The sequence below is a fragment of the Myotis brandtii genome, unplaced genomic scaffold, assembly GCF_000412655.1.
Source record: "Myotis brandtii unplaced genomic scaffold, ASM41265v1 scaffold165, whole genome shotgun sequence".
Taxonomy (NCBI): Eukaryota; Metazoa; Chordata; class Mammalia; order Chiroptera; family Vespertilionidae; genus Myotis; species Myotis brandtii.
The window spans coordinates 4,105,682-4,133,030 of NW_005356042.1; the positions used below are offsets into that span (position 1 = coordinate 4,105,682).

General features: G+C 58.5%; 2 protein-coding genes across 2 annotated transcripts in view; one reads left to right on the forward strand and one right to left on the reverse strand.

Moving 5' to 3' along the window:
* Positions 1–13,560, reverse strand: part of CDT1 (chromatin licensing and DNA replication factor 1) — a 47,800-nt gene extending 34,240 nt beyond the window's left edge. The window contains exons 1-2 of the mRNA XM_005862681.2: positions 13,452–13,560; positions 10,912–11,012 (exon numbers count right to left, since the gene is read on the reverse strand). Coding sequence (XP_005862743.1) covers positions 10,912–11,012; positions 13,452–13,560 — 210 coding nt within the window. The remainder of the gene's footprint in view (positions 1–10,911; positions 11,013–13,451) is intronic.
* PIEZO1 (piezo-type mechanosensitive ion channel component 1) overlaps positions 13,559–27,349 on the forward strand; it is a 50,147-nt gene continuing 36,356 nt past the window's right edge. Inside the window, exons 1-4 of the mRNA XM_014536787.1 lie at positions 13,559–13,613; positions 14,179–14,229; positions 14,433–14,473; positions 22,588–22,668. Of these exons, the coding sequence (XP_014392273.1) occupies positions 13,559–13,613; positions 14,179–14,229; positions 14,433–14,473; positions 22,588–22,668 (228 nt within the window). The remainder of the gene's footprint in view (positions 13,614–14,178; positions 14,230–14,432; positions 14,474–22,587; positions 22,669–27,349) is intronic.

A 27,349-nucleotide genomic window follows, 5' to 3' on the forward strand; every position in this document is an offset into this window, starting at 1 on the left:
GGAGAGTGCGGTTGGTCCCCCCGCCCGGGCATCAGGGAGCGCCTCCCCACCCAAGGGGATTGTTGCCCCCGTGGGACGGGCTGGAGAGCCTGTGAGGGGGGCACAAATCTCTATTTCATGTTTGAAAAAAAAAAGTACACGCAAACTTGCATCATGACTTCCTGCCCAGTGTGGGAGAAGGCGGGCTTCCTGCCTGGAGCTGTTTAATCTGGAGCCTCCGGAGCAGAACTAACGTCTGTGCCCTGGGCGCGGCCCCCCACTCTTCCCTGCCAGTCCCCACGCCCCGCCGGCCGAGCTTAGGCCCAGGCTTTGGAAAAAGTAGTTCGGGTTCCTCCCTGCCCTTCGCTTCTCTTCTGTGCCCTGGCTCACTCCGCGCTCTCTCTAGTGCGGCCCTGGGCTATGGGAGGGAGCACCCTCAGGAGGCTCTGGCCCTGGTATCCGAGCACAGGGTCCCCAACCCTGGCACTAGTGTCGCCCCTTCCGGAAGCTCATCCTGTGCTTCGTGCTGTCAGGCCTCTCCTTCCGCCCCCCCTGCCCCCTGTGCCCCGGGCAGAGTGCCCAGAGTCTCATTCCATCCTTCACGCTGCCCCCAGCTCCCTCCACGTGGGCTGTCTGCTGGGTGTGAGCTGGAAGCACTCTGATTAAATTAATTTACGGAGCCATGGGAAGGTTTGCATTGGGTGCAAACGTCTGGCTGTTGGGTGGAAATATGTCAAGCCATGGAGGATGGGGTGTTTTTATTCTGAAAGCCTTTCCGGAGCCTCCTAACTCACTCCAGGTAGGCCTCTGCCAGCTTCTGTTATAAGTGAGGGCAGGCTCCCCGTGGGCCAGGAGCGTGGGAGATCCACAGCGGCCTGCACTTTGGCTCCTAGACAGACTGTGTTTTGATTTGTAGCAGAGAAAGGTGGTGAAACTTGGGAAATTTTTCAAGACAGGAATCGGTGAAAACACTGAGGTCGGAGAGGAGGGTTTGAGTCCTTGGCTCCTAGACAGACTGTTTTGATTTGTAGCAGAGAAAGGTGGTGAAACTTGGGAAATTTTTCAAGACAGGAATCGGTGAAAACACTGAGGTCGGAGAGGAGGGTTTGAGTCCTTCCTTGTGTGTGCAGGACAGCATGGGGTGTGCCTGGGAGCGTGCAGGATCAGCAGAGGGCACAGACAAGCAGGACAGACGCAGCTCGAGGTCGGCTTAGAAGCTGGTGCCGTAAGGGGTCCGGCGGGGGGGGGCGGGCAGGGAAGCTTCTCAAAGGTACAGGCCCACCTGCCCTGCCCACAGCGCACCTGTATCCTCTCTGGCCTGGCCCCTGGAGAGAAGGACAGAATCAGATGCTCAGACCTGCCGAGGTGGGGTCCCTCCTGAAGGGCATGTGTCCCCTCGGTGGTGCGCAGACTTCTCCTGCAGTGGCCAGGTAGTAAATGTTTTCACATCATGAAATCTTCGGATATTTTTCCAACTATTAAAAAATGTAAAAACCACTCCTAGCTGTGGGCTGTGCCAAAACAAGTGGTGGAGCCAGGTTCGGCCCAGGGCCCGGAGTTTGTTGACCCAGGATTAGGCAGGGGTCCTGGCTTCTTTTCTGGGTCTTGGCAGCTCCTCATGTGGCCACGCGGAGAGGTCTCTTGTCCCTGGATGTGGAGGTGGCGCTAGTGCAGGGTTTCCACCTGGGTCATAGTGGAGTCACCTGGGGAGCTTGAGGACTAATTCTTTATACTTGTTGCTCAGTTTTGCTATAAACCTAACTGCCCCCAAAATAAAGTCTATTAATTTTTGAAAAGGCCTGATGCCCAGGCCACACCCCACACTGCTTCTGTGCCTGGTTGTGGGGCTTGGGCTTCAGTATTTTTTCTTAAGCTTTGAGGGAGGGTGATGTTGAGCCGGGCTGGCAGGTGATACCTGAGACTCTGTCCAGGGCGTGGGCAGCTCCCGTCCCTAGGGGCCCACTGGCTGTCCTGGTATCAAGGCCGGCTGCCCGGCTGGAGGTGGAATGTTCGCTCGGTTGTCTCCTGAGCTCCTCCTCTCTGACAAGCTCTGGAAATGGCTGTTTCTACAGTTTTGGAAGTAAGAGGTGGGTGCTAGGTAAGGCCTTCAGAGGATGTTAGTCAGACTTGTGCTGGCTCAGGCAGCAGTCATGGGGAGAGTTTGAATCATCCTGGGGTGCCCCTCGCCCCCACTCCACTCCCCACGTGGTGCAGGATCACTGCCCGAAAAGCCCAGCCTCCTCGTCATGATAGGCTCCCCGAGTCCCCCAGTGAAGGGTGGAGGCCTCAGCAGCTCACCTCTTGTCCCTGGAGCCATGGAGGTTCAGGACCCAATGCTGGAAGCTTCTAGAGAGATGTCAGGAGGCAGGACATGTGTGATCCCCATAGAACAGGCCACACCTCATGACTTGACCTTACAGGGCAGCCAGAAACAAACCTGGTAGCAGAAAGGGAGGCGGTTAGAAGGCAGTCGTTGTATCACTGACTACGTGAAAGTGGAAATGCAGTGCATGGCTTCTGCCGGCCCCGAAGGCACGCCCACCACACACTGGGGCGTCACTTGCACCAGATTGATTGTCACTGAGAAGTGTTACCATTTAGAATGGGACACTTCCTCCTTTTCATAGTGTCACCAGCACTGTCCCCACACCCCTGTGAGGAGGGCAGGACGTGGTCTTTTCTCTTGGCAATGAGAAAGGAGAGGCCTGTGCTTGGAGCCTTGTTAGCGGTCAAGGTGTGGGAATTCATTTGTCCAGTAACCCCGGGGGCGGGGGTGGGGCGGCGGGGGGAGACACACTGTGCTTGGCTTTCAGAGCAGCACAGATCCCAGGTCTGTCCCATCCAGAGGCCATGCTCTGCGGTGCCACTAGGAAGGAAAGCACCCAGACTGAGGGCCGTGGAGCTGGGGGCAGGTCCTGCTTTCCTCTGTGACCCTGGGGGAGAGACACAGCCTTGTGCTGCCCCAGAGGACTGAGGTCTCTGGTTGACAGACTGAGGTGTGTGTGTGTTTGGGGGAGGCGCCAGGGTCTGCCAGGAGCCAAGGATGGGTCACTTGTGGTCATCTGCAGGCCATGATGCTGCTGGCAGCCAGGCCATGGAGAGCCTGGGCCCAGCCAGGAAGGGTCCTACAGAGGAAGTATTGTCTCTGGAGGTGGGAGGAGCGCCCAGTCTCGGGTCCTGGCCCCTCGGGCTGCTTCCTGGGCGGTGTCTCCCTGGTTCTGACTGGGCACTGAATTTGCTTTCAGTGCTCAAAGATGGAGAAGGAGGAGAGGCCTTGGCTCCCGCTGCTCTGAGCACAGCCACTGCTTTCTGTGGTGGCTGCGACATGGGGCCAGCCCACCCGCGGGGCCACCACACCCTCCAGGGTCCAGTGTAGCCTCCTCGTACAGGAAGCCACTCTTGACCACTCTGGTTCAGAAAAACACTTTTCCTTAGAATTCAACAAAATGTTGGGGTTTTTTTGTTATCTGTTTTAGAAAGATGTAAGCTTTTAAATGGCGATTTCCCCCTTCTGGTTGCCACCATAATTTGGTCCTTCCTTGTGGTAAGGACCAAGCATGCTGGAAGCAGTTGGTAAGGCAGCACATGTCTGCCAGGCAGTGGACCTTGTGGAGTGCCTGTCTCAAGCTTTCCCTCCAGGGGTGCAGTGTGACTGGTGGCTCTGCCTCCAGCTTCCTGTCCCCTCACCCTGAGTCCCCTGGAGAGGGGGAGGGGCAGGACCACCTGCTCTACACTCTTGACCTTGGAACTCCTGTGAGTGTAGCCTGTTTTCTGGATGAGGAACCTGGGTGTTGGGGAGTTATTTCACTCACCCAAGATCACACAGGTAGGAAGGGAGGAAGCTGGGGATGAAATCTTTTCCTTCCTGGAGCAGGTGGTCCCATTCCTGCTGGCAGGATGTCACCTGTGGGAGACCCAGGGGTGGAACGTCCTGGGGAGGACAGCGAGGAGAGGGAATGGAAGTGGCAGGGGAGGAGACTGGACAGATGGGGGAGGCTCAGCTGACTTGATTGGAGGGGTTTGTGGGCGATAGAAGCCTCTGTCCTGCTCTGAACTTGCCAGGCCTTTACCCCTCTCTGTGTCTCAGTTTCCTCACCTGTAAGCGAGACAGTAAAAGCTTGAAGGCCACTCCCAGGCCTCTGATCTCTTGGTATCCAGGACTCTGGATGTGAGCAGAGTCAGGGCAGCCCCCGTGCATGGTCCTGGTGGGCCAGGAGCCCTAGAGTGTGTTCCCAGGTGCCAGCATGCTGGGCCCACATGCTGGTGGTCAGCAGCCAGGTGGGGCCTCCAAGGAGCAGAATGGAAGGAGTTGCCCACCACTGGGGTTCATGCACACAGGGCTGCCCAGCCAGTAGTGAAGGGGGAGGTGAGGTGTCTGGGGGGGCCCTGGGTATCCATAGCCCGGCCCTCAGCCAACACGCATTACACCAAGCGGGCAGATTCCTGTGAGCTCGCATAGGACCTTTCCCTGAGTTTTCTCGGTTCCATTCAAGCGTTCTCATCCAGATCTCGAGAGACTGAGCGCTGGGCAGGAGCCAGGGGCGAGTTCTGGTTCAGGGCCAATGGTGGTGGCCGTGGGAGGGGCTAGGGGGCATCCTTCTCCATTTCTAACCAGGCTGTAGATTCCTGGGCTGTAAAAGGTCTGGGGTGCCCCAGCTCCTGGTGCTTTGGTTCTGTAAGTGCCTTTGCTGGGTTTATGCATGCAGCGGTGTGCTGAGCCAGATGGGCAAGAAACAGTGCAACAAATTAGCCACACAAGGTGCAGACCCCAACTAATGCCGCATAAGACAGGGTCCCCAAATAGTGCCATACATAACAAGGTGCAGGCTGGGCATGGGGCTGGCAGGGCAGGGGGAGGTGAGCACCAGGCAAGGCCAGTCTGCTGGAGGGAGAGAAGCTGGCAGCCAGGCGGGATGGCAACTCCAGGCTCCCAGACCAGTGCAGCGCCCCCAGGTCAGGCTCTCTGTCTCTGGAAGGAGCCAAGTGGGTGGCCTGGTGGATGGGGGTGTTGTGGGGGGGTGTTTTTTTCTAAGCTCAGAGCCTCTGGTGGTGGCCAGGTGGAGGTGGGCAGGGGAAGGGCTGGCTAAGCGAGTGGACAGTGAGGGCCAGACTTGATCCCCTCCCCCCGGTTTTGATTTTTTTAATTCAGTTTTAATTATGTAAGTAATGGATAAATACTTTTAATAAAATAGTGAAATTTTAAATCAGATAAAATGGAATTCCTGTTTTAACCCGCTAGGCCTGTTTCTCCCTCACCTGCTCCTGGCCGGTGTGCTGGGGGCCCTGCAGGACCCATCGTGCTGGCGTGTCGGCTCTTTTGTCAGAGCGTAAACGTTGCCTGTGTGCTGCCTGCGGCCCGGGACTCGGCTTCCCCTCAGTCCTGCCCAGGCGGGCACCATGGTTACTGTGCTCCCCCATCCGTGGGAGCGGAGTTACTCCCAGGACTTTGGAATCACAGCAGTGCTGCCCCCTTTTGCTCCTGTATGTTTCTCGGGGGTGGAAATGGGGCCAGGAGCTTCCCATTTTGTAGATGAACAGCCACAGGCTGAGACTGGGCAGCTTGGTCAGTCCTGGGGCAGGCTGCCCATCAGGGGGAGGTGAGAGCCGGCTGGGAGCAAAACGGGGCAGCGTCCGGGCCCAGACCAACGCCCGGGTGACGCCAGGGCACCCTCAGGCTGACGTGCGTGGCCTCCTGCTTGCCTGCAGCCGTCTGGGGGCCTTTGCTCTGTGGGGTGGGTCCATTTTTTGGTGTGTTTTAATAACATAATTATAGGGAGTATTTTTAGGTTCCCTCTAACGGGCCAGCTGTTTACCAGGCTTCTATCTGTGCACTGTTTTCTCCGTAAGTATATATAGCCGAGGCCACTTCTCCTTCCTTGGGTTCAGGCTAAAGAGGGACCGTGGCCACCTCAGCCACTTCTTGTGGTTTCCTTTGCCAGCGAATGGGTGGCAGAGATGGGCTTAAGAGCCAGCCAGCAGGCGAGGGCTCGGGGCCATGCCTCCAGCCCAGGTCCATGAGCCACCAGGTGGGGAGGAGCTGGGTGCTGGGAGCTGAGGCTGGGGCGGGACATGCTTCCTCAGGCCCCTTCCAGGTGGTTCCCAGCTCAGCTCAGACCCACAATGTCCAGGTGTGCCAGCTAGACCTGTCCCTCCCCAAACTCTCCTTGCCCCACTCCCCCTGCCCTGTGAAGGCCTTCCTGTGGATCTGGGGGAAACAAAATAAAACTACCACATAAACAGATTCCTTGTGCCTGAGGAGCAACCAAAGGCTTGTGGTTGTGGCCAGGACCAGAGGGCAGAGCCAGAGAGGGCCAGGTGAGGGCTCCCTGGCAGCGGGCCTCTGAGGAGTCCCACTGGCCTCAGACCTGGGTCTCAGTCTCACCTTGTGAAGCCACCAGCACCTGTGACCTGTCGGCTGGGACTCCCATCATCTCAGCTCCTCCACGGAGCGGGTCCAGGTCTGCCCCTGTGTGGCATGGCTGCAATCTCCTCCCTCCTTCCTCACTTGATTTCTGTTCATGGTTAAAGCACCATTAAAACAACACATCATTATGACAACCTGAAACACGTTTTTATAAGGGGAATGAGATCATCCATTCACTACTCCTAACTAAGCTGTTGCCCCTCCTTTTCCTTCCTGATGGCCGGGATAATAAGGACCACGGCAACCCGACGACGCCTGAGCACCGGGCTCCGTGCCGCGTGCCTCTCGCCGCTCCTGGCGTTGCGGGGGTGCTCTCGTGCTGTCTCACAAAGGAGCAGGCCTCCCAGACTAACCGCAGGCGTGAGTGTGCCCTGGCAACTTACAGTCCAGGCACAGTTTGGACCCGGTGTGCTAGTTGCCTCTCCATAAGGTCGTCCTAGTACAGCAGCTCCCAGCCCCCATGACCTCCCTGCCCTCGGTCTCCATCTGCCATGTGACCCGCCCGTGCCTGACCTCGCTCTGTCTCCTAACCCCGTGGAGTGGTCTGGCCTCTCCTCCAGCAGACTGGACACTTGGCACAAACCTCTGCATCATTTTTCCAACTCGGTGTGCCCTCGTCTCCCTACCGGCTCTGCACCCTCCGTTAACGTCCACTGCCGTTACACCCCAGGCTGGGACACACATCGGCCTCTTGGCCCTCCCTGCCCCAGGCTTCCGGCACTGTATCCAGAATCGTCCCAAATGGCCTTCCTGAGACATCTGGGCAGCAGTTCCTCCACATACAGCCCTGAGACCTGCCCACTGTGAAAGCCCTGCTCCTCAGCCTGGCACAGGGCCCTCGATCATCTAGTCTTCGTTCAGAGTGAGCCCCCGACTTTCCTGCCTGCTGCTGTATCGGCACTCTGCGGTCAGTGAGCATGCTCACGTCCTCACAGGTGGGAGGTAGTGGCCTCATCTCATGGATGAGGACTTGGGGGTGATGTCATGAAGGTAGGTGGTAGCTGGCACCAGGTCTGCCTGCCCCCAGAGCCAGGGTTCTTGCCGTTGACACTCCTGCTTCTCAGGAGCTCTGGCCCCTGTGCCTTCAACCTGTGGGTGTAATGGGTGACTCCCAGTTCCTTCCTCCGGCTGTGCCTCATCCCCCACAAGCACCCAGCTTCTGTCTTGCCCCCCAACATGCTGAATTTGTGTTTGCCTTGAGGCCCTGCCGGCTGTTCCCTTTGCCACCATCTTCCTGTGGCTGCCCCTCCTCCCTTCCAGCCACTGGGGCACTCTGCCACCTTTGTACACTGGCAAATGTGTTTGGAGAAGCTGCTTTAAGCCAGGTCCTGCTTTAAGCTTTGGGGATCCTGACAGTCCCCAGTGGAGGGCAGCTCTTAGTCCGTGCATTATGTTTTTAGCTGAGATAAGTGCTGGGATCCTGAGTGTCCTGTGTGGTGAGGTTTGACAGTTGAGTACGTGCATACAACCACCTCCTCAAATAAGACAGGGCACTTCTGCTCCCAGAGCCCCCCATGCCCTCTCTGGTCGTCCCCCACGGCTCTGACTTCCTGTCACCCTAGGTCAGTTTTGCTGTATTTGGGGTCCAGGTTCAAGGGCCCACGAGGGCCATGTGCTGCTGTGTCTGGTGCCTTTGCTCGTGCAGAGCTTCTGCAGTTGGCCCAGGCTGGCGGCGGTGCCTTCTTCTGTAGTTAGTGCTCCTTAGTGCTCCTCTGCTGTACCTGCACATCCGTTTACCCGTTCTGTTCTGGGCTGGAGATATGAGCGAGGTGGCTAGTCGTGTATGTCTCTGTGGACACATGCCGAATGTCCTTCCCTCCTACACACCTGGGCGTGGGGTTGCTGAGTTCTCTGGGTGCCGTGGTTTCCGCTCCCTGCACGGGACGGGCTCCAGGGCTCACGCCCTCGCCAGTGCCTGGTGGTGTGCCTCTGATTTTAGCTGCTTTGTGGGCGTGAGATGATATCTTTAATCTGCATCACCCTGATGTTAATCACCTTTGATATCTTTTGTGACGAGTCTCAAAGTCTTTTACCCTCTTTTAAAAATTTGTTGTTTGCCTTTTTATTTCTGACTCTTTGGAGTTCTTTTTTTTTAAAAGAAATATTTTTTATTGATTTCAGAGAGGAAGGGAGAGGGAGAGACAGAAACATCAACGATGAGAGAGAATCATTGATCGGTTGCCTCCTGCATGCCCCCCACTGGGGACCGTGCCCGCAACCCAGGCATGTGCCCTTGACCGGAATCGAACCCGGGACCCTTCAGTCCGCAGGCCGACACTCTATCCACTGAGCCAAACCCGCTCGGGCAGCCGTGCCCGCACCCAGGCATGTGCCCTTGACCGGAATCGAACCCGGGACCCTTCAGTCCGCAGGCCGACACTCTATCCACTGAGCCAAACCCGCTCGGGCAGGAGTTCTTTATGGGTTCTAGGTTTTAGGCCTTTATCAGCTATATGCACTGGAAATATAGGGTGGGGCAAAAGTAGGTTTATAGTTGCAAATACACAGAACACAGTTTATTGTATTATTTATTAATTACTGTATTATTTTCTATATAAACAACGGTAAACCTGCTTTTGCCCCAACCTATATTTTCCCCACCTGTGGCTTACCAACTCTAATCATTTCCTGAATGCTGTCTGTTTAATAGCAGGTGTTTTAATTGAAAGCCATTAGCTTGCGACGTGCTCTGGTTAGATGGCCAGCTCCCCGTGCCAGAGCATTGTGAGGCAGCTGCGGCTGGGTGCCGGGCACAGGGCCTCGCTCAGCGTTTCCTAGCTGGTGGGCCTGCCAATTTGGCTGGGCTGGTTCCCTCCCAAGCTTCCTGCCTTCACCTGTGCCCTCTGTTCGTCCCCCTCCCCCTCTCAGATCCTCTCCCAGGGCCTTTGTCCTGCTGTTATGGGGACCACCCTCGCTCACCCACCCTTGTCCTGGGTGTCGTGGGCGTGGCTGGGACTCTTGCCCTGTTATCTTCAGCATGGCCTCCCCTAGGCCACCTGTTGGGTGAAGTGGGTTCCTTTCAGCCTCTGCAAAGTGATGGTCTGGGCCCCCCCCCACCCCCCGTCCCCTGTGGTTCCCAGGGACTCATGGCCATCTTTGTGTGCTGCCTGCTTGTCCTTCTGACTGTTTCTCAGAAAAAAAACTCCGAGTCCAAGGATAGCAGTTTCAGGGCCTGCAGACACTATGCCCAGGTGCTTGGCGAGTGCACCTCCATCTGGCTCTGGCTTGTTTGATCCCCCAGGGAGCCATGTGCAGCCCTGAAATGCTCCTGCATCTTCGCAGTAGATGAGCTGCCATGTGAGTTCTTGGGGCCTGTCCTTGTCAGGCGGCTCCCCCCTCCCTGGGGTCAGCACGGCATCTCCTGCTTCCTTTTCTGCCCTCCCAGGACCCAGTGGCGTAGCAAACACTCCTGTTTCTCCTCCACTTTGTGCGGAGAGGCACCCACTTGCTTCCCAGAGACCAGTGCCTGGGTGGGGTTTTCTCCACCCCTTGAGGTCCTGCCGGCCCCTCTTGGGCACACGCATGTCCTTGCTGATGTTATTACAGCATTGTCAGCCGGTCCTGAGGTCCTACGGGATTGTGTGTATGTGTGTGTGTGTGTGGGGGTGGGGGGACATAGGCAGAGACGGGGATAGGCTCATTGCTCTCTGATGTTCAAACCGGCCCCACCAGCTGCCGAGCCCTGCCCGGGGACACTTCCTATCTGACTGCAGGAGCTGTGTCCCAGACCTTATCAGTGAGTGCAGACCTTCCCAGTCCGGAGAGGGGGCCAGGCTGGGCCCTAATCTCCGAAGATCAGGAGCAGGGTCTTGTCAGTGTTGGAGGGATGTGGGGGACCTGCTGGAGGTGCAGGTGAACCAGGGGCAGTGGCTTGAGGTCTCCTATGGGCCCAGGGTGGAGGCTGAGGGGACCCTCAGGGCAGCAGCCCCATTTTTCCAGGAGCTGACTGTGATCTGGCACCTGAGCTTGTCTGTGAGTTTGGCAACAACCTCTCCTGCCTCATTTTCCTCATCCTGGCAAATGGGCACATATGTGACCTCAGGAGAATGCGATTAGCACAGAAGCAAAGTATAGAGCATTGTCTGGCCTGGAGGTCACGCTGCGTGGGGTCCTGGATCTGGAGGGACCCTCTGGTGCCCTCTGCCTAAGAAAGCCAAGGGTCACCAGGCTCTCTTCCTTCCCGTGGAGGGGTACCTACCTATCACCCCACTGCCCTTAGAGTCTGGGGGGCCTCCTGGTCGCTTTGTATCCCCGGGGTTGCAGGTGGAGACACTCCAGTTGGGGGCAGAGAAGTGGGGCGCTGTCTCAATCCTTCCAGAGTGAGGTCCGGCTTACACAGAATAAACAAAGCCTACGCTTTCGGGAGACCACACACGGAGGGAGCCTGCTCCACTCTCCGGACTGGCCACCGCCTGACCTCTGCCCACTCACCCCTTTTCTCAGAGCAAAGCCCCTCTTCTCCCTCCCTATCTCCTCCCTTGCCCCTAAACAGGGTGGGCGGTCCTTGCGTCCGTGGTTCCCTGTTTGGGTGTCCCCTCGTAGCTCTCCACTGTTGGGCCCCCGTGCTGTCCCACTCTTGTCCCCTCCTCCTCCTCCTCAGGTCCCTGTCCTGGAGAGCAAGGAATGAAGACTGGAAGCCAAGAGTTATTTGCAAGGGCCACAGGGGGATGGGCCAGCTGGGAGGCGACCCCGGACCTTCTGGACCTTCCAGGGCTGGGGAAGGAGGCAGCCGGAGGAGTGATTAATTGCTGAAGCTTCTGGCTGGACAGGCTGCATCACATTCCAGAGCCTGAGAGACATTTCCAGGCACCCCCGGGGGCTGGGGGCCTGTGCATGCGACTGTCTTCCAGAGGCTGTGTCTTCAGGAGGCGCTGCCCGCGTGCCTGTGGGGCGTGGCCCTGTGCGGGAGGGCTGAGGGCTTTGGGGATGAAGTGACCCTGTTGGGGGACAGTGCTTCGGAAACATCCAGCCAGGGCAGTGTCAGGAGCTTGGCCTTTGCGCTGGGTGACTTTAAGGACGTGGGCGGGAGCTGCCGAAAGAAGTCAGCCCTCCGGAGGAGGAGGTGACAGGGCACTGGAGCCATTTCATGGGGAACACCTGGGGCTGTGCTGCTTTTTACCCCTCCCCCTGGGGCAAGGGGCCTGGTGGTGTGAGCCAGCCTCCAGGGGACTCAGGTCCAGCTTCTGTTTATGATGGTTACTTGCAACTTGAGGCTGGTTTCCTCATTGTACTGTGTTCTTAGCGGCAGCTCCTGCCAGGGGCCGAGCGGTAGGAACCCCGTGACTGTCTTAGGCACTGGGCAATGGGCACATCAATGGTTTCCTCACTTGCCACTGTGCAAAGGGCCCAGCTTCCTGCTGCTTTACCCAACGCTCAACACAGGCGAGAGGTTTCAGCCGTGGACACAGATGCTGGACCTCGGGTCCCAGCTGTAGCGGGATGGTCATTCTGGTGGCCATGCAGGGAGTCAGGGCATTGAGTGTTTGATCCGAGTCACTGCTTGTGTCACTGCCTGTGCCGCTTCTGTGGACCCTTGCTCTGCCCCAGGCCGCTCTGTGCCAGGTGGAGAGTGGGGACCCTGTGGGGCAGCCTCATCCTGAGCAGGGAGGAAGAGCCTTTCCTCCACGCTCCCGGGTCCTTCCGCTGCTCTAATAGTTAAGTCGACATGAGACAGATTAACAAGAGAAAATAACCAAATTTAATGATACACATAAGCACGGGAACCCACGTACATGAGTCAGAGACAGAAAGGGAGATAAAGTATATAAGGCTCTGAGCTGGGGATGCGGTAAAGCACCTGGGGCTGTAGGGGGAGGAGGTCGCTGCTGGATGATAAGAGCAGATGGTCAGTAATTAGAGGTCCGCCTGCCTATAGATAAGTCAGAGGTCATCCCCGAGCCCCGCCAGGTGGCTCAGTTGGTTGGAGTGTTGGGGACCTCCTGGTGGTCCGTGAGGTCTGAAGGGTTGGCGACCGCTGCCCTACACTAAAAGTTTGCGGGCTTGATTCCCGGTCAGGACACATGCCTAGGTTGTGGGCTCCATCCCTAGGCGGTGTCTGTGTGGGAGGCAACCTATCAATGTTTCTCTCTCTCTCTCTCTCTCTCTCTCTCTCTCTCTCTCTCTCTCTCTCTCTCTCTCTCTCTCTCTCTCTCTCTCTCTCTCTTTCTCTCTCTCCCTCCCTCCCTCCCTCCCTCTCTCTCATCAATAAAAACATATCCTCAGGTAAGGATTTAAAAAAATTTTTTAAGGTTATCTCTGATAATCTATTATGGGCAAGGCCCCTAATTTAAATTCTCCTAAGTAGTTAAGAGGAGGCAGAAGTTTCTGTCAAGCCTGCAGGGTCTCACTTGCCTTTGCCTCAAAATAATCCACGTACCACAGAGGCACATCTTGGGGCTCATTCTGAACCCCTACAATGGTCACTGGGCACTCCAGGGTACGCCGTGTTGGGATTTAGGCTTGAGTGTGTATGGTCTGTATGCCCAGCAGCTGCTGGGCAGTGAGTCTCAGAACCAGTGGTTTAAGAGGCCTCATGCCTCCCTCTGCCTGCTCGGGGCGGGGGTGGGGGGGTGAGTGCCCCCAGAGCAGAGGCTGTGGGATGGGAAGCTCCCAGCCAAGCTTCTTACCTCTTTTCCCTCCCACCTGACTCGGCTCCCAGTTCTTTCTCTGCTGCTGGGTGCCCTGGGGCGATCACTCAGCCTCTCTGGGCCTTGAACGTTCACCTGTAAAAGTGGAACAGAACCACCTTCTGTACTGTAGGCAGTCCTTCTGGAGCAGAGCCGGGGCACAGAGCCTGCTCCGCCAGCCGCCCAGCACCAACAGCCACCCTTCCACCCATGGGGTCTTTCTGAGGCCACTTGCTTCAATGTCCACTTGTAAGATTAGCGCCTGCTCTGCTTGTCCTCGTGCCCTGGGCACCACCTGCTAGGTGCTAGGGGTAGAAGGACCTTGCGAAGTCCACCTGAGTGAGAGGCAGGGCTGGTGCTGTCTCGCCCACGCCCTCATGGCCTTTGCTGAAAATGTGATGACTAGCCTCTTAGTCACCCACCTCTCAGGGCCAGCAGGGCTGCGTCCCACGTCATCACGAAGCCTGGCCAAGATGCAGTTGCACGCCATGCACTGTTACCACGGAGCTCTTCCTCGCAGCCCTCGGGCATGGCGGTGGCCTCACCAGTGAAGAAGCTGAGGCGTAGAGTTGTTCAGCGGCTTGGTGACGTCCAGCCACCAAGGCAGAGGCTGGGGGTGGGGGTGGGGGGGCAGTGGACGGCTCTCAGCTTTAGGTAGAGTCTGCTGGTTCTGGCTGAGTCATGGGCTGCTGGGTGCTCCCACAGGACAGCGGCGAAGGCACTGAGAGGCCGACTTTGTGGGCTGCTGGCAGAGGGTCCTCCCCAGCCCGGCAGGAAGGGAGTGGCTCAGGCAGGCACACTCCGGCCCACAGCCTGGAGCCCTGGCTAGGGGTGGGGGGTGCCTGTGCTGGTGGCCACCTCTCCTGGTTCCTTAGTGTTGGCAGCTGGGGAGCATTTTGTCCTGCCCTCCCTGAGGAGGGACACCTGGCTCCACACCCAGGGGATCATCTCCAGCTTTGGCTGGCAAGCTACAGGGCAGAGGACAAGGCCTCACCAGGCAGCTCCCTGCTCCCAGGACAGGGTTGGGCATTGGCTGACGGAAAGAACAGGATGGGGGTGCCCTGTAAAACCCCCATTGGCCCCTGCTGTTAGTGGGCCCCTGGCTGAGTGCCTGAGGGCAAGCCCTCCCTCTGCTTCCCATCCCCTCAGCCATGAAGTCCTCTTGTGGCCTCTTGGGGAAGCCGCTGAGTCAGCTGTGCGGTACGGATGAAGGTCACAGCTTAGAGGTGAAGCAAGTTCCAAGTCCCACAGCTGGAAAGGACCGGAGCCAGAGTCCGCTGTGGGGCCCACGGGGCCGGTCAGAGCAGGGCCGGTGTGTGATTGGTATCAGGGCAGAGAGGACCAGGGGACTCTTCACGGGGAATGGGTGTCAGGCTGACCCTATGGGCTGACTGTGCCTGCAGGTTCCCACTCAGGCTCCCCAGGGCCCGCCCAGATCGAGACTGTGAGGGTGGAATTGTCCATTGGGCCAGCAGAGTGGGTGGGGAGGGACCCCAGCCAAGGGGCTGGTGTCAGTGAGCATGTCTTCATGTAGATGGGGGTGTCCCTGGCCTCAAGAATCTCTCCAAGTGAGAGGGACAACCTGGGGAGGCGTTGGGAGCTGGTTTCTGCAGGCCCACTGGGCGCCTGGTGAATGCAGGAGATGCCAGGCCTTCCTGGCTCCCATCTTGAGCTCACCTGGCCCTTTTGTTTTCTGTCCCTCACGGGTCTCCCACCATCGGCTGCAGCAGCTGGAAGAGGAGCCCAAGAACCACAGATCCTTGTGTTAGCAGGAACTCTGGGGAACACAGTGCAGCCAGGCCTGGGGCAGGGGCCAGCCCGCTGCCGCTTTCAGCCTCTGTCCTCATGTTGACTGGAGTCTGCAAGTCCCCAAAGGCTTGTCCCTGACCCGCAGGAGCAGGAGCAGGAGCAGGAGCGGCCTGGAAGGGTATCTGTGGTCACGGTGCAGTGGTGAGAAGGTGGGCGCGGGGCCTGACTCCAGTTCCAGGGCTCCATGGCTTTGGGTCCCAAAGGCTTGTCCCTGACCCACAGGAGCAGGAGCAGGAGGGGCCTGGAAGGGTATCTGTGGTCACGGTGCAGTGGTTAGAAGGTGGGCGGGGGGGCCTGACTCCAGTTCCAGGGCTCCATGGCTTTGGGCAGGTGGCTGTTTCTGAGCCTAGCCTTCAGCCGCCAGGATCGAGCACAGGCCCAGCCCCAGCCCCAGGTGGGGGACAGAAAGCACTCCTCATGTTCATGAAGAAAACAGCACCGACACGGTGGCAATGAGAATCAACTCTAATACCATCAGTGTGCCCCAGCCTTCTGCAGGGCATCGGAGGCGGGCAGGGCGAGCATCCCTGTGTGACAGGCGAGGAAGCTGAGGCTCAGAGAGTCATGCAGCTCACAGCAGTGGGCCGTACCTTTAGCCAAGGCTATTCTGACTCCAAAGCCCGAGTCCTGTGGCCACTAGGCCACCAGGTCCAGAAGCAGGTCCTCAAGACTGTGCCGTCGTGGGCAGCAGCCCCGAGGTGCAGGCTGCTCGGGGGCAGGGTCCAGCTGAGACTGGGGTGTGTGGGTGAGAGCCAGCCCGACCCTGATGCTGGGAAGGGACCATCGATCGCTGACCTCCCTGGGGTGGAGCTCTGAGCCCTGGGTGGGATTAGCAGGAGAGGGCAGCTGGCTCTGCCACTCTGGACCAAGGGAGCCCTCCCACCTCTTGGGTCCCCTTCATCATGGCCTCCTGGGACCCTTGAGGATGTCTGCTGCTTGCTCTGCTGTTAGGAATTAGATTAGTTTTCCATAAAAACAGGATGTGGTGGGTGAGATGGCTGTGTCGGTCTTTTTTCTCACTCCTCTTTTTCCAGGAACTGAACGTATAGCTTTAGCCCGGACTGCCCTGTCCCCACCCGCTGCCTCTCCCAGGGTTCAGGGAACGTCGCTCTCTGCTCTTAAGTGGCTGCTTAATCAGCTTCTCCTCTCATCTGGGAGCTTATTCCATCATCAGGAGCCAGCATGCCGATGGTGGTTTTGTCTCCGGGCTGGGCATGGTGTGGAGGAGGGGCTGCAGGGCCCGCGGGGCAGCAGTGAGATGGTCACTGTGCCGAGGATGGACATCGTGCTGGCCCTGTCTGGAAGTCTGTGGTACTGGACTGAACCTTGGGTGATGGCCTGTGGGAGCGAGCAGGCACCTCTGCCACTCCCCCCAGAAGGACACCCCCAAGACAACACAGAACTTCAGGGGTTTGCAAGCCTCATCTGGAGGGGCCATTGAATTAAGGAGGTGGTGGAGAGCTAGGCAGGGTAGTGGGCGTGCCTGGCCGTGCACATGGGGAGGGGCCTGCATGTATGAGCTGTGTGGCCTCTTTAGGAGAGAGTCCAGTTGTCTGGAAGTCTTGGGCATGATTGGGAAGGCTGGTGGGGGGTGGGGAGCTATGTTGGGGCGTGTGGGTTTTGTTCTGCCAGTGATGGGAGCTGTAGAATCCCCTGGCTCCCTCCTTGCTCTGAGTCCTTGAAGGGACTGCCCCACCGTTAAGGACCCAGCTCAGAGGGAGCTGGTCCAGCCTGGCCTGTCACTCACTGGCTGTGGGCTAGGCTTGTGAGCTGTGGGGACCTTCCCTCCCCAGGCACAGGCCCTCATGAGCAGACAGCAGTGGGGCCTCCCTCCGCCTCGGGCTCCTGTAAGTGTGGGACCGGCGCCTTGCCTAAGCTGAGAGCTGATGGCACTGTACTTTCGGGGATATGAGAGAGATTGGGGAGGGGAGTGTGGTTTCCAGCAAAGCCAGCTTCCCCCTCAGCCACTTCTCAGCAGGCCCAGGCTTCATGCCTCTGGAAGTTTCAAACTTGATTTAAGAGGGGAAAGGCCCCGTGGCCTGCTTATGCAGAAGGGCAGGGCCTGCCCCACCCCCCTTCCGCTCTCATCCTGAGCCATCCAGACCTCTGTCCCCCTCGGCAGGGCTGTGTTAGGCAGCCGGCTGGGGCCTCTGTGCTCTGGTCTCCCAGGAATTGGGAGTGGCCAAGACCAGCGAGGTTGGCACCTCCTTGGTGGCACAGGGCCTGGCTCAGGAAGGTCACAGGAACATTTATTGAGGCCCAGAGAGACCATAGCCTCAGGTAGGGAATGCCCCTTGGACATGACCCCGGATGGAATTGCAGCGCTCAGAAGTGGCTCGTCCTGGGAGGACATCCTGAAATGCATGAGCGATTCCTCGAGGAGGGAGAGGAGCTGTAGGGAGATGAGCAAGGGAACTTCAGCATAATCAGTAAAGTTTCATTTGGTAAAATATCCATTTGGGGGAGAATTGCGTGAGACAGACAGGTGGTACCAGGAGGGATGGGACTGAGTGTTTATTACTTTCTGTGATTTCCTGCATCTAAACAACATTTTGAAAATGAAGAAAAGAAAATGAAGAAAAGGAAAGTGAAAGTTATATGAGCTGGTCAGCGACCTTTCTTGCAAAAGGGAAACTGAGGCCCATTTCTGGCCTGACAGAGTCCAGGGTTCAAGCCTGGGGAGGCCACCAGCCATCTTGCCAGGCCTTCCCTGGTCATGTCCTTGGGTGCTCAGAGCGGCATGGGCTGGGTCCCTGTTCCAGGGGCTGGTTTCCTGGGGGTGGGGCCAGCTGGTTGTTATGAGCGGACTGTGTTGATTTTTCCCTTGGTCTCTTCATGAGCTTGTTGAATTTCCAGGGAATGTGTGGGGCCCCAGGCACCCTGTCCACCCCATCCCCGAAGCCACACAGCTGTCACCTGGGCCTGGACTTCAGAGACAGGAGGGCCAGCCTGGTGTTCACAGTGCAGAACCTCAGAATCAGCTGAATAATCAGGGTTCTCCAGAGAAACAGAACCAAGAGGACACAGATAGCTATGACGTCTTAAATAAGGGACATATACACACACACATTTATTTATGTCTATACATATATTTACACACGCGAGGCAGGAGATTTATTTATTTATTTACTTATTTTTTTAAGGAATTGGCTCACACAACTTCAGGGCTGGCAAGTCTGAAATTTGCAGGGCAGCTCAGCAGGCTGGATATTCAGGCAAGAGTTGATGTTGCAATCTTGAGTCCAAATTCTGCAAAGGCCGCCTCCTGGAGAATTCTTTTCCCCAGGGGGCCTCAGTCTTTGCTTCTAAGGCTTTCATCTGATCGTCTGTGACCTGCCCACCTTATGGAGGGTCACCTACTCAGAGTCGACCGATTTAAACATGAGTCCCAACTAAAACATACCTTCACAGTAAACACAGACTGGTGTTTGACTAAACTGGGCGCCCAAGTTGACATGTACAATGAACCACCACACCCAAGCTGCTCCGTTACAAAAGTACCCAGCCTGCTACTCTAAAAAAACACAGACTCTGAGCTGATTTGCCCGTGACATCTCTGGCCACACCTCCAGGCCTTCCGGCAAGTTCCCTGACCCCACGCCCTCATCCAGAATGGAGATGGCATATCAGGTTCTCCAAGGACACCTAGGTGTCACCTGTCATCTGGTCCATTCTGGGGAAGTCATGGCACAGGGCGGGCAGGCTGAGCCTCCTGCTCAAATATGCATAGATGATGATAGCCCCTCCTCCCTAACAGCCAGATGGAGACACCCTCCCCACCCAGCGCCCTCATCCCTGGGGAGGTCAGGGTGGTGAAGGGGCCTGTGGTCCCTCCTCCCCTACCTGGCCAGGCTGCTCTCCGGAGCCAGTGACCCCGCCCCCATCTGCCAGCAAGAAGTGGCCAGGTGGCATTCCTCCCTCGGTGTTAGTAAGGGCTTTAGAGAGCAGGGCCTGCCATACCAGACAGGCCAAAGGACCACCCAGCGCCCTCATCCCTGGGGAGGTCAGGATTGTGAAGGGGCCTGTGGTCCCTCCTCCCCTACCTGGCCAGGCTGCTCTCCGGAGCCAGTGACCCCGCCCCCATCTGCCAGCAAGAAGTGGCCAGGTGGCATTCCTCCCTCGGTGTTAGTAAGGGCTTTAGAGAGCAGGGCCTGCCATACCAGACAGGCCAAAGGACTTGGGGTGCTGGGGGCCTGCTGAGCCACAGGGCGGGGCTCTGAGTCAGCACCCCGACCTCGTGTCGTGAGCTGAGGAGGAGGCGTGGGCACCGGTTCTGCCTGGGGTGGATCCCTCATTGGGTAGGTGGCCACTGAGAGGGTTGAGCATCCCGGAAGCTCTGGAAGCCCCGGCTGCCTCTGGGCCTGCTGCTGCGGGCTGTCCTTGAAGACGTGTCTCCACTCTGGGGAGAGGCCAATGGAGCAATCTATGTGGCAAATAGATTGTGATGGAGAAGCACGTGGCTTGTTCCTTCTGAGTTGGAAGAATTGCACACCCGTGTCCTGCCAGTTCCTGAGGTCGTCGTCCAGAGGGCCAGCTCTCTGTCTGTGGGGCACATCCGTGTTCCCTTGGTGGGGTGTCACCACAAAGATTGCAGGGCCCGCCCCCCATGGGTCTGGTGAGCCTGAGCATCTGCACTGCCACCAAATCCCCAGATGATGCTAATGGTGTGGGAACCCCACCTGGAGGACCATAGCTCTATGAAGTGGGTCATGCTAAGTTTTGTCACAGTAGAGAACTTGGGAAAACGTGGCCTACTGACTGAAGGGGACTTTGGGAGGGTCTAGTCTCCAGTGATGGAGACCCAGACATGATGTATGGCCTGTGCCGTGTGTCACAGCCTGTCCCACCTCATTGCCCGTCCCCTGCCTTTCTCCAAGTCTGCCGACAGCTCCCAGCGCATTTCCACTCTAGGGCCTTTGCAATGGATGTTCTGTGGATTTCCTGGCTCAGGCCCCACCTCTTTGCATTACCGGGTTATGACCACACCTGACACAGGAAGTGCTGGTCCTTGGTGTTTGTTATTTGGGCACCTGTGGCAGATGTATACCCTCACCCTAACTTGAAGCTGGCATCGTCCTGCCATGTGGGCCAGCTCACTGTAATGGCTGTGGTGCTCTTGTAGGAGCTCTGTGTCACCCTCTCCCATCCTCTGCCCTCTACGGAGGGGAGCGAGGTGGCTGCCCTTGCCCCGGGCCCTGAGTGGTCTGGGTAGGGTTGTTGCTGAGGGCTGAAGAGGCCCCATCTGGTGGTCAGTGCTGGGTGGGTTGTCTGGCTGGCTGGCAGGATCTGGGTGGCCTAGGCTGTGGCCTTGAGGAGAGGTGTGTGGGTGGGTGAGAGGCCTGTGTCCTGGTTCAGGGAAGTCCTCTGGGCAGCGTGGCCTCATCGTGCCCATCATTTCATGTGGCGTTGATGGCACCGCCTCTGTAGGAAGCCCCATGCTATGGAATGGGGCCACCTTTGCAGGAACCCCACACTGTGGGAGGGGGCCACCTCTGTAGGAACCCAATCATATCAGTTGACCTGGAATTAGGGGGTAGGGATGGGTGTGGGAGTGGCTCTGGGTCATGGAGCATCATTGTTTACTCAGAGCCTAGCGCTAATCAGTGTGGTCCAGAGGCCTCTGGACTTGTGGGGTCAGGCAGATAGTGTGAGGGGACTGTCCAGACTGCCTCCTCTGTACATTCCAGAAAGCAGGGTGGTGGCTGCACCCTCTTCAGTTTTACAGTCAACTCGATCCTGAAACCAGCACACCCCCTCCCCTCATATGTGCTCTCGCTCTCAAGAGAGCCCCCCAACTAGCCCTCCACGAGCACATGCATTAGGTCCTCACAGTCACCTGGGGAAGGCAGGGCCGGAAATGCTGATGAGAGAAGGGGCCGTGGAGGAGAAGCAGCCACTGGCCTGGGGCCTGCGGCCATCTCTGCTCGAGGTCAGCTCTGCTCGAGGTCAGCTCTGCTCGAGGCCGGCTCTGTTCATGGCCGGCTCTGCTCGAGGCTAGCCTTGGGTCTTTCCCGGGCTTAGCCTCTGGCACAGAGGAGCCATTTCGCCACCTGCCCCACCTACCCGGGGGCTGCGACTTCATTGGGGAGAGCACCAGCTGGACCCCAGGCAGACCTGAATCATAACCTGAGGCCTCACCTGGCCCCACCCCTGGACAGCTGTCCTGTCACCATGCCTGTTTCTGGCTGCACCCCTCCCAGGTAGGCACCCTCTGTGACAGGGCCACCTGTGGACTCTGGCAGCTGGTGCAGGAGGAGCCCCTTGCCTGCACAGAGCTACCCTTCAGGGTCTGGAGATACAGTTCAGCTGGGAGCCCTTTTCTTGAGGCTGGAGGGGTCCTGCCTGGCCCTGAGGAGTCTTGGTGGCAGAGATTCGGGAGGCCAGTGACCTGAGGATCAGGCTCAGCCCTGAATAGGACCCACCCACTTGGAGCGGTGGAGGGCACCAGCTTCCCCGCTCCCTCGTGTGGCAGGCGGGCTCCCTGTGCTGGTGACTGGCCTTGGGGACCTCATTATGTAGGCCGACTGTGTCACCGGTTAAAGTGACCCTCTGTATAGGCCCCAGCTGTGCCCCGTTCCAGTCCACGGCCCAAGCGGGGGCAGGCGCACCACACATCAGGGCCCCACGTCCATAAACTACTCCCTTCCTGGGCACCCTGCCCTCCGCCTGTTTACCTGTGTCAGCTGCAGAGATGTCCGGGCAGATAAGAGCCTGGTCTACTGCCCTGGGAGGCGGGGTCTCTCCATGGAGATCCCTCCCTGTGGAATGTGGGCCCCACCCCTGCCCTGGAATCCGGCTGAGGCAGGGCAGCCAGTGCCTGCTCTTCAGGGGAACGGAGCACATAACACATTTCTGCTCTCCCAACAATGGGCAGCGTCGTGGTCATCACTGGGACCCCCACTGGCAGTCAGGAGGGTCCTAGGAGAGGATTTCGGGTTGCGCAGCAGGAAAGGGGGCTCCCGGCAGTGCTGGGGAGGGGGTCTGAGCAGCCTTGAGGAGTACAGAGTGCCCTCCTTGTTCACCTGAGCAGAGTGCCGCCTGCCTGCCATGGGGAATGGGAGATGCCTCTACTGTGGACACTTTGGGGTTGGGAGGCCTGTAAACAGTTAGGCCTGTAAACAGTTAGTCCTGTAAACAGTTAGTGAGGCTCATAAACAGTTAGAAGGCTGCCTTTGCCCCCAAGGAGCAGCTCACATCAGCACACGTCACCCCAGCCTGGGCTCCCTCCGGCAAGGCAGCACTGGTTGAGAACGAGGGCTCAGGTGTTCAAGTCCCCCTTGCTCCACCTGCTGCACTTCTGCGAGCCCTCTCCTCACAGCCTCAGCCTGCTCATCTGTGAAATGGGCACAGTAATATTGGCCCAGGCTTGTGTGGGAGTCTCATAGGTGATGCCTGCGGAGTTGTTGCTGGTGAGCTGCCAGGACCCCCAAGACTTGGTTCAGCCCCCCTCCCCCCTTTTTGGGCCTCTTGGCACCTGTGCTGCGAAGGGTTGGCCTCATGATGTCTCCTTGGCCCCTGGGCAGGTGGTCATTCCTCCTATCACCCATGCTGTCTCTTTGTCCCTTGCACTGTCACCTGTCTGCAGCTGCCCCGCCCCTCCCAACCCCTTAAATGGGGATTCACCAACAGCCTGGGCTGAGCGTGGCTGGGAAAGGCATGCTCTCCATACCTGCGGGATTGAACTGAGGACTGTGGTGGGCACCTGTGGCTGCCTCATTCCTCTTTTGGGGTTCCTCTATGGCCCCCCAGGTCCTGGGCACTCAGCATGGCTTCACAGAGCTGGTGCAGGGAGGGCACCCGGCCATCCCCACCCTGTCCTGCCTGGGTCAGGTGAGCCATAAAACCAAGTGTCCCCGACACCATGCTCATTAACCCGGACACCGTGCTAGTTAAACCCGAGCCGTGGCGCCGGCTCCAAGTAGGTAACACAATGTCCCTTGGCTGCCAAGGCCCCTCCCCCCTTCCTCTGCCCTCCCCTCCCCCCAATGTCGGCTCCTTGGTCCTTCTCCTCTGTTGACTTTAGACAGACCCTTTTTCTGCCATGAAATGAAAGTCTTCTCTCTATGAAACAAAAGGGATTTCTGTGAGCGTCTGAGTTTTTAGAGCTTTGTGACTGAAGTGCTGAAGTGATGCCTGTGCTATGCTCTGAGGGTGTGCGCTAGACACTTCCCTGGCTTCTCTCGCTCTCCTTGTCCTGTGGAGCTGGGCAGGGTGGTGGGAATGTCCCCGTGACTGTCCATCCTGCTGTGGGAGTGCAGCCCCCAAGGATACCAGTGTGTGGCCAGCGCTGGAGTTACCAAGGGGACGAATGTGGGCTTGGGCGGGGAAGTGTTGCAAAGTGGGTCACGGAGGGTGATTTGAAGGGCGATGGCTGAAGTGCCAGGTGTTTCAGGGAGACTGGTAGGCTTTGCTCGGGCTGTGGGCAGGGTAGGTGAGGAGGGTCTGTGCTGGCCAGGCCCCCTCAGCTCCCCTTCCCACCCTCCATAGTCTGTGTGCCCTTCAAGGGTCCCTGCGTGCCCGGAGCTCTGAGATGCCAGGCCTCACTGCCCATGCTGACCCCAACCAGTTCTTGTCCCTAAGGGTAAGGGACGCTTGACTGCCCTGGGGCCCCAGGCCAACCTTGCCAGCTTTCCTCTTCCAGAAAGGTAGGGTTGACCTACGCCCTGGGTCACGTCTGGGTCTGGGTCTGGGTTCAGGTTCTGCACCCTGCCTCGGGGACATGGCAAGTGTGACCGCCTGGGTACTGTGGCTGCCACTGTGGGAATATAAGGCTCAGCTGCCTGGGCAGCTCCAGTGGAGGGCAGGAGACAAGCCAGGCACTGCCCAGTGCCTCCTCTGCCACCTCTGTCTACCCTTTCCTTCCTCTCCCTGCCCTGTCTGCCTGCTGGCAGAAGCTACCAGGGAAGTGCTTATGGGTTTGTCCTTCAAGCCAAATCAGACAGAGGGAGCACTCAGGAGGTGCAGCAGGCTGGGGGAGGGGCTGGTACCAGGACCCCGGTCCCCAGCAGCTGCCCTGGCCTGACAGCTGTCACCTGGGGACTCGAGGCCTCCCAGCCCTGGCCCTGCTTCGCCTCTGAGGAGCCTCGCCCGGCTGGTGGCAGAAGGCAGGGCTGCAAGGTGCCTGCCTGGTCGAGAACGCTCGGGTCCCACCCGCTGTTGCCATGACCCTGTGCAGACACAGGTGACTCATGTCCTTCCCAGCCCCTGGCCCCTTCTCTGAAAGGAGAGCCAGGGCTGTGGACCCAACCCCCTTCGGTGGTATGTTTCCTCCAGTCTCCCCACCCCCCCTCCCGTCCACTTGGTGATGGCCACACTAACGCATGAGCATGTTCTTGTAAAAATGGAAACCTCACCAGTAGGGCCAAGGGTCCCTCTGCACAGGTGAACACTGACGTCAGTTTGGTGTTGATCTTTCTGGGCCTTTTTATATGTCTGCATACACAAATGCTGTTTGTTTTCATTTCAGTCTTACACAGGAAGCATCGTAGTGTGCGTAGATGGGTGACCGTGGCTTGGGCGGCCAGCAGTGTCTTAGAGCTGGATCCAGTTAGCTCTCCCCTGCTACATACCAGGCACTGTCAGCCACAGCCCGAGGGGCGAGAGCTATGATCCCTCCCACTTAACAGCTGCGGGAACTGCGGCACAGAGAGTGGGACCACCAGATCGCAGGCTCTAGCCCCGTTTCAGATGGGGAAACCGAGGCCCAGAGGAAGGCAGTAATGTTTCCTGGTTCCTGGCACGGGCTCTGTGCCACTGAGCCACCTCCTTACAGACTTTCCTCCTGACTACTTAGCCCTTGGCCATCAGCCCTTCTCGATTCGACCCAGAAGGCCAGCCCAGGCCCTTGGGCCTCACCCCTGCAGGAGCGCAGTGGGAAAAGGAGGAAGTGGCCGCGTGACAGGCAGCAGCCCTTGCACTCCTCCCTCTGCCCTCCTTGACTCCCTTTCCTCCATGTGCTCAGCCCTGGCTGCCTCTGGGAGGGCCTGGTCCCCTAGCTGAGTGGGCGGGTGGGCAGCTGTGCCCTGGTCCTGGTTTCCCGCATCGGGCCTGCTGGCTGGGTCCCTGCTCACCAGCTGCCGCCTTAGACCTGCTAGTGCTGGACCAACCCTCCCTACCTGCCTGTGGGCCAGTTTGGCAGCCCCTGCACCCTGGCCTGGGGACGACCCTTATCCTGGTGCCTTCTGTACTTGGGGCACCTAGATCCACGCCATTTCCAGGGGAGTGCCAGCCACTCCCTGGGACTCCTTTAGTTTCCTCACCTGCAAAGTAGAGGTAGCAATAGTGCTCCTCAGGTGCATGGGGATACTGACAGTGATGGCCTTGGTGTGTTTGCGCCCCCAACCCCGGTCCCGGCCCACCGCCTCTCCCTGGGACATCGCAGCTCCAGCATCTCTCCTATGGTAGAGCCACTGTCCCGCCTGTGGGTGCAGGCAGTGTGGCAGCGGGCTCAGGCTGCTGGTCTGTTCCTGAAGCCGTCCTGCAAATGTTGCTAAAATGCCCGTCTCAGAGCATCGCTGCTAAGACACTGAGCAGCCACGTGTGAGGTGCCTGCCCATCGCCACCTTAGCCCTCCATGCTGCGTGGTTGCCCCCACTTTATAGATAGGAAACCGAGGTTCGGAGCAGGCAGCCCTCCCCTGAGCTCCCGTAGGACTGGGCGGGGAAGATCCAAGTGGATTCCAGGGCCTGGCGGTCTCTTCTCCCCTGAGGCATAGGCCAGACTCTGGGGACTGTCCCTGGAGCATGTGATCTGGGGGTCTCGGATGTCAGACATCCCCTTGGCAGGCCCCTTTCTCCCTTCAGGGTGTCCAGCCCTCCGAATGGCATGTCCTGACTTTCACTAGCCCACCCCACCTTCCCATCCCGACCCCTTGGCCATGGTGTCCAGCCCTCCGAATGGCATGTCCTGGCTGAGTGGTCCCGGATATTTGTGACTTTCACTAGCCCACCCCACCTTCCCATCCCGACCTGGCACCAGCTGAGACCAGGGGACCATCAGCCCCCTCTCCAGGCCTCAGTTTCCTCATCTACAGGAGAGGATCTGCTGTGCTGGGTGAGGGTTTGGGAGGGGTTTGGACACCGTGCTAGTTAAACCCGAGCCGTGGCGCCCAGGCTTCGTGGCCCGTGGCCCGGCTCCAAGTAGGTAACACAATGTCCCTTGGCTGCCAAGGCCCCTCCCCCCTTCCTCTGCCCTCCCCTCCCCCCAATGTCGGCTCCTTGGTCCTTCTCCTCTGTTGACTTTAGACAGACCCTTTTTCTGCCATGAAATGAAAGTCTTCTCTCTATGAAACAAAAGGGATTTCTGTGAGCGTCTGAGTTTTTAGAGCTTTGTGACTGAAGTGCTGAAGTGATGCCTGTGCTATGCTCTGAGGGTGTGCGCTAGACACTTCCCTGGCTTCTCTCGCTCTCCTTGTCCTGTGGAGCTGGGCTGGGCAGGGTGGTGGGAATGTCCCCGTGACTGTCCATCCTGCTGTGGGAGTGCAGCCCCCAAGGATACCAGTGTGTGGCCAGCGCTGGAGTTACCAAGGGGACGAATGTGGGCTTGGGCGGGGAAGTGTTGCAAAGTGGGTCACGGAGGGTGATTTGAAGGGCGATGGCTGAAGTGCCAGGTGTTTCAGGGAGACTGGTAGGCTTTGCTCGGGCTGTGGGCAGGGTAGGTGAGGAGGGTCTGTGCTGGCCAGGCCCCCTCAGCTCCCCTTCCCACCCTCCATAGTCTGTGTGCCCTTCAAGGGTCCCTGCGTGCCCGGAGCTCTGAGATGCCAGGCCTCACTGCCCATGCTGACCCCAACCAGTTCTTGTCCCTAAGGGTAAGGGACGCTTGACTGCCCTGGGGCCCCAGGCCAACCTTGCCAGCTTTCCTCTTCCAGAAAGGTGGGGTTGACCTACGCCCTGGGTCACGTCTGGGTCTGGGTCTGGGTTCAGGTTCTGCACCCTGCCTCGGGGACATGGCAAGTGTGACCGCCTGGGTACTGTGGCTGCCACTGTGGGAATATAAGGCTCAGCTGCCTGGGCAGCTCCAGTGGAGGGCAGGGGACAGCCAGGCACTGCCCAGTGCCTCCTCTGCCACCTCTGTCTACCCTTTCCTTCCTCTCCCTGCCCTGTCTGCCTGCTGGCAGAAGCTAGCAGGGAAGTGCTTATGGGTTTGTCCTTCAAGCCAAATCAGACAGAGGGAGCACTCAGGAGGTGCAGCAGGCTGGGGGAGGGGCTGGTACCAGGACCCCGGTCCCCAGCAGCTGCCCTGGCCTGACAGCTGTCACCTGGGGACTCGAGGCCTCCCAGCCCTGGCCCTGCTTCGCCTCTGAGGAGCCTCGCCCGGCTGGTGGCAGAAGGCAGGGCTGCAAGGTGCCTGCCTGGTCGAGAACGCTCGGGTCCCACCCGCTGTTGCCATGACCCTGTGCAGACACAGGTGACTCATGTCCTTCCCAGCCCCTGGCCCCTTCTCTGAAAGGAGAGCCAGGGCTGTGGACCCAACCTCCTTTGGTGGTATGTTTCCTCCAGTCTCCCCCCCCCCC